Source organism: Lutjanus erythropterus, chromosome 7 (genome assembly GCF_056507025.1).
Source record: "Lutjanus erythropterus isolate fLutEry1 chromosome 7, fLutEry1.hap2, whole genome shotgun sequence".
Taxonomy (NCBI): Eukaryota; Metazoa; Chordata; class Actinopteri; order Lutjaniformes; family Lutjanidae; genus Lutjanus; species Lutjanus erythropterus.
The window spans coordinates 42713561-42722644 of NC_139323.1; the positions used below are offsets into that span (position 1 = coordinate 42713561).

General features: G+C 31.9%; 1 protein-coding gene across 1 annotated transcript in view; it reads right to left on the reverse strand.

Moving 5' to 3' along the window:
• LOC146324499 (calcium/calmodulin-dependent protein kinase type IV-like) overlaps positions 1-9084 on the reverse strand; it is a 36970-nt gene that overhangs the window by 22426 nt on the left and 5460 nt on the right. The window contains exons 2-3 of the mRNA XM_084723860.1: positions 8545-8623; positions 7426-7488 (exon numbers count right to left, since the gene is read on the reverse strand). Of these exons, the coding sequence (XP_084579986.1) occupies positions 7426-7488; positions 8545-8623 (142 nt within the window). The remainder of the gene's footprint in view (positions 1-7425; positions 7489-8544; positions 8624-9084) is intronic.

The window sequence follows — 9084 nt, forward strand, 5'->3', positions numbered from 1 at the left end:
TACATACATACATGACCATACATACATATGACCATACATACATACATACATACATATGACCATGCATACATACATACATATGAGTATAAATACATACATATATACGTATGACCATATATACATACATATGACCATACATACATACATACATACATACATATGACCATGCATACATACATACATACATGACCATAAATACATATGACCATACATACATACATACATACATATGACCATGCATACATACATACATATGAGTATAAATACATACATATATACTTATGACCATATATACATACATATGACCATACATACATACATACATACATATGACCCTACATACATATGACCATACATACATATGACCATGCATACATACATACATATGACCATGCATACATACATACATATGAGTATACATACATACATATGGCCATACATATGACCATACATACATACATGTATATGAGCATACATACATATGAGCATACATTCATACATATGGCCATACATATGACCATACATACATACATACATACAAACATACATACATATGACCATACATACATACATACATACATACATACATACATACATATGACCATACATACATATGACCATGCATACATACATACATATGACCATACATATATACATACATACATACATACATACATACATACATACATACATACATACATACTTATGACCATACATACATACATACATACATACATACATACATACATACATACATATGACCATACATACATATGACCATGCATACATTCATATAACCATACAGACATACACACATACATACATACATATGGTCATACATATGACCATGCATACATACATACATACATACATACATACATACATACATATGAGCATACATGCATACATACATACATACATACATGACCATACATACATATGACCATACATACATACATACATACATACATATGACCATGCATACATACATACATACATGACCATACATACATATGACCATACATACATACATACATACATACATATGACCATGCATACATACATACATACATGACCATACATACATATGACCATACATACATACATACATACATATGACCATGCATACATACATACATATGAGTATAAATACATACATATATACTTATGACCATATATACATACATATGACCATGCATACATACATACATATGAGTATACATACATACATATGGCCATACATATGACCATACATACATACATACATATGAGCATACATACATATGAGCATACATTCATACATATGGCCATACATATGACCATACATACATACATACATACAAACATACATACATATGACCATACATACATACATACATACATATGACCATACATACATATGACCATGCATACATACATACATATGACCATACATATATACATACATACATACATACATACATACTTATGACCATACATACATACATACATACATACATACATACATACATATGACCATACAAACATATGACCATGCATACATTCATATAACCATACATACATACACACATACAAACATACATATGGTCATACATATGACCATGCATACATACATACATACATACATACAAACATACATACATATGAGCATACATGCATACATACATACATACATACATGACCATACATACATATGACCATACATACATACATACATACATACATATGACCATGCATACATACATACATACATGACCATACATACATATGACCATACATACATACATACATACATATGACCATGCATACATACATACATATGAGTATAAATACATACATATATACTTATGACAATATATACATACATATGACCATGCATACATACATACATATGACCATGCATACATACATACATATGAGTATACATACATACATATGGCCATACATATGACCATACATACATACATACATACATATGAGCATACATACATATGAGCATACATTCTTACATATGGCCAGACATATGACCATACATACATACATACATACAAACATACATACATATGACCATACATACATACATACATACATATGACCATACATACATATGACCATGCATACATACATACATACATATGACCATACATATATACATACATACATACATACATACATACATACATACATACTTATGACCATACATACATACATACATACATACATATGACCATACATACATATGACCATGCATACATTCATATAACCATACATACATACACACATACATACATACATATGGTCATACATATGACCATGCATACATACATACATACATACATACATACATACATACATACATACATATGAGCATACATGCATACATACATACATACATACATGACCATACATACATATGACCATACATACATACATACATACATATGACCATGCATACATACATACATATGAGTATAAATACATACATATATACTTATGACCATATATACATACATATGACCATACATACATACATACATACATATGACCATGCATACATACATACATACATGACCATACAGACATATGACCATACATACATACATACATACATACATACATATGACCATGCATACATACATACATATGAGTATAAATACATACATATATACTTATGACCATATATACATACATATGACCATACATACATACATACATACATATGACCCTACATACATATGACCATACATACATATGACCATGCATACATACATACATATGACCATGCATACATACATACATATGAGTATACATACATACATATGGCCATACATATGACCATACATACATACATACATATGAGCATACATACATATGACCATACATTCGTACATATGGCCATACATATGACCATACATACATACATACATACAAACATACATACATATGACCATACATACATACATACATACATATGACCATACATACATATGACCATGCATACATACATACATATGACCATACATATATACATACATACATACATACATACATACATACATACATACATACTTATGACCATACATACATACATACATACATACATACATACATACATATGAGCATACATGCATACATACATACATACATACATATGAGCATACATGCATATGAGCATATATACATACATATGACCATACATACATACATACATACATACATATGAGCATACATGCATACATACATACATACATACATATGAGCATACATGCATATGAGCATATATACATACATATGACCATACATACATATGACCATGCATACATACATACATATGACCATGCATACATACATACATATGAGTATACATACATACATATGGCCATACATATGACCATACATACATACATACATATGAGCATACATACATATGACCATACATTCATACATATGGCCATACATATGACCATACATACATACATACATACAAACATACATACATATGACCATACATACATACATACATATGACCATACATACATATGACCATGCATACATACATACATATGACCATACATATATACATACATACACACATACATACATACATACATACATACATACATATGACCATGCATACATACATACATATGACCATGCATACATACATACATATGAGTATACATTCATACATATGGCCATACATATGACCATACATACATACATAGATACAAACATACATACATATGACCATACATACATACATACATACATATGACCATACATACATATGACCATGCATACATACATACATATGACCATACATATATACATACATACATACATACATACATACATACATACATACTTATGACCATACATACATACATACATACATACATACATACATACATACATACATACATATGACCATACATACATATGACCATGCATACATTCATATAACCATACATACATACACACATACATACATACATATGGTCATACATATGACCATCCATACATACATACATAAATACATACATACATACATACATACATACATATGAGCATACATGCATGCATACATACATACATACATACATGACCATACATACATATGACCATACATACATACATACATACATATGACCATGCATACATACATACATATGAGTATAAATACATACATATATACTTATGACCATATATACATACATATGACCATACATACATACATACATACATATGACCATGCATACATACATACATACATGACCATACATACATATGACCATACATACATACATACATACATATGACCATGCATACATACATACATATGAGTATAAATACATACATATATACGTATGACCATATATACATACATATGACCATACATACATACATACATACATATGACCCTACATACATATGACCATACATACATATGACCATGCATACATACATACATATGACCATGCATACATACATACATATGAGTATACATACATACATATGACCATACATTCATACATATGGCCATACATATGACCATACATACATACATACATACAAACATACATACATATGACCATACATACATACATACATACATATGACCATACATACATATGACCATGCATACATACATACATATGACCATACATATATACATACATACATACATACATACATACATACATACATACATACTTATGACCATACATACATACATACATACATACATACATACATACATACATACATATGACCATGCATACATACATACATACATGACCATACATACATATGACCATACATACATACATACATACATATGACCATGCATACATACATACATATGAGTATAAATACATACATATATACGTATGACCATATATACATACATATGACCATACATACATACATACATACATATGACCCTACATACATATGACCATACATACATATGACCATGCATACATACATACATATGACCATGCATACATACATACATATGAGTATACATACATACATATGGCCATACATATGACCATACATACATACATACATATGAGCATAAATACATATGACCATACATTCATACATATGGCCATACATATGACCATACATACATACATACATACAAACATACATACATATGACCATACATACATACATACATACATATGACCATACATACATATGACCATGCATACATACATACATATGACCATACATATATACATACATACATACATACATACATACATACATACATACATACATACTTATGACCATACATACATACATACATACATACATACATACATACATACATACATACATACATATGAGCATACATGCATACATACATACATACATACATATGAGCATACATACATATGAGCATATATACATACATACATACGACCATACATACATACATACATACATACATACATACATACATATGACCATGCATACATACATACATATGACCATGCATACATACATACATATGAGTATACATTCATACATATGGCCATACATATGACCATACATACATACATACATACAAACATACATACATATGACCATACATACATACATACATACATACATATGACCATACATACATATGACCATGCATACATACATACATATGACCATACATATATACATACATACATACATACATACATACATACATACATACATACATACATACATACTTATGACCATACATACATACATACATACATACATACATACATACATATGACCATACATACATATGACCATGCATACATTCATATAACCATACATACATACACACATACATACATACATATGGTCATACATATGACCATGCATACATACATACATACATACATACATACATACATACATACTTACATACATATGAGCATACATGCATACATACATACATACATACATGACCATACATACATATGACCATACATACATACATACATACATATGACCATGCATACATACATACATATGAGTATAAATACATACATATATACTTATGACCATATATACATACATATGACCATACATACATACATACATACATATGACCATGCATACATACATACATACATGACCATACATACATATGACCATACATACATACATACATACATATGACCATGCATACATACATACATATGAGTATAAATACATACATATATACGTATGACCATATATACATACATATGACCATACATACATACATACATACATATGACCCTACATACATATGACCATACATACATATGACCATGCATACATACATACATATGACCATGCATACATACATACATATGAGTATACATACATACATATGGCCATACATATGACCATACATACATACATACATATGAGCATACATACATATGACCATACATTCATACATATGGCCATACATATGACCATACATACATACATACATACAAACATACATACATATGACCATACATACATACATACATACATATGACCATACATACATATGACCATGCATACATACATACATATGACCATACATATATACATACATACATACATACATACATACATACATACATACTTATGACCATACATACATACATACATACATACATACATACATACATACATACATACATACATATGAGCATACATGCATACATACATACATACATACATATGAGCATACATACATATGAGCATATATACATACATACATACGACCATACATACATACATACATACATACATACATACATACATACATATGAGAATACATATATACATATGACCATGCATACATACATATGACCATACATACATACATATGACCATACATACATACATACATACATACATACATACATATATATATAAATTCTTTTCATAATTCTTTTTAATTTAAAATTTTAAATGAATTGTGACTTCTTGATGTTATTGAATATTTTTGCATATGTTTATAAAACAAACAATGTTTAAATTGGAAAAGGAACGTTCTTTTTCACTTATGCACCATTATGGTACAATGTTGCCTACAGGCAACGAACCCCAAAAACTTCCAAAAATAAAAATAAAAATAAAATTTCTTTAGATTATGTTTATTTAGTCTATTTTGAGACATAAAAACACATTTCCCTCACTGGCATCATAATGTGTACCATAGAGGGTTAATAACAAAGACAAACATTGTGACAAAATAAAGAAATAAAAATACAAACAAATGATAACTGGTTAAACTTTGGGTCGATTCATTGAGACTGACGTGTGTGACGTTTGTGTGAGGAGCTTCTATGATTGGTGGAATTAACAGGAAGCTAAAATGATGAAATTTGCAGAAAAGTTGCGGTGATTGGACAAAAACTGCAAGGCAGTATGAAACATACTTACGATGTTTGGGTGCGACAGACGCAGCAGGACGCCGATTTCAGTGCGGACAATTTTCTTGTCGATCTGCGACAGAAGAAACAAGACAAACGTTCAACCTGAATGAAGAGACACATCAAAGCGTTTCTTTGAGATGAGAACACAGCTATAGATCTGTCTGTGTGCAGTACAGACATACTGTAGGTCCAGGATATGGTTAGCCTAGCTTAGCACAGCCTGGAACAGAATGAAAAAGCTAGCCCAGCTTCACCGAGACCATCGTTTTAAACATCAGTGAATGTTTCAGGGTTGGTATTGGCTTGGTATTCTAACCAACCCAAATGGCCCAAACAAACAAAGGCAACAAGTACTAGCCAATCAGAGTTAGAATAGAGGTGGGGTTATGACGCCGCTGTCCTGGGAAAGAAAAATATCTGGTATCCTTTTAACTTAGAGGCAGCTAAGTCAAGTTAATTTAGAGTTAGCCTGTAGACCAAACCTAACTGACTGGTGATCATGTTAGCTGTTAGCTAACAGCATGTGCTGCATTCAACTGGAACTCTTGACGTCATCACAATGTAAAGTCTGTGGGCCGAGGGAGAAACAAGACTGCACTTATTCAGTGGGATGTATCAGCAGGAAGTAAACCAAGGAAGCTAGAAAAGTTGTTTGATGTATAGGTGCCATCTCTGCATCCTGCATCCTGTTCATAATAATGCATCCATGTCTCCAACATGCAAAGCAGCTTGTCATTTTTAGAGATAAGCTAACAATTTCCTCCTGCTGCCAGTCTTTGTGCTAAGCTAGGCTAACAGTTTCCCCTGCTGCCAGTCTTTGTGCTAAGCTAGGCTAACAGTTTCCTCCTGTTGCCAGTCTTTGTGCTAAACTAGGCTAACAGTTTCCTCCTGCTGCCAGTCTTTGTGCTAAGCTAGGCTAACAGTTTCCTCCTGCTGCCAGTCTTTGTGCTAAGCTAGGCTAACAGTTTCCTCCTGCTGCCAGTCTTTGTGCTAAGCTAGGCTAAACATTCCCTGGAGGCTGTGTCACTGAAAACAGATCACGGATTAAAGTCATTTTTGACAAAGACAGTTCTAATTATTCTCCCAGTTCTTTGTGGTTCTTCAGCGCAGTGTGACAGAACTCTACCGTTTTCTTGAGGACTTTGAGAGCGTAGGGTTTCTGAGTCTGTTTCTCCTCACAGCGATACACAATGGACGTTGCTCCTCTGGAAGAAAAACATAAAACCACAAAACAACACAGAGTTAAATCTGAACCAGTTTATCTGTCCTGTTTGAGACAAGATGTCAGGGAAACATCAACTTATTCATAACAGATTCAATAACCAATAGAGAGGTGAAGTCCCGCCCCTTTCCAGTGTGTAATCTTGAATTGTGTGATTAATCATACATATGATTGTTTTCAGTTTAAAATATAATTTTATAAGTCAAGAAAGTCTGAGTTTGTCATGGTTTAGTTTTGTGTGAAACCACTCAGGGAACTACAGCTCCCGTCTCGCACAGTATAACACCAACATGGCCGCCACCTTGTAACGTTATCTTGCCTGAAAGAGACAGAACGAGACAGACTTGATGGTCATGTGACTACATCCTGGCACCAAAACACACAGGCATCATAGCTGTAGTGGTTAAAATGAGCTTCAGCGGCTAGGGATGTGCACAATTTGTT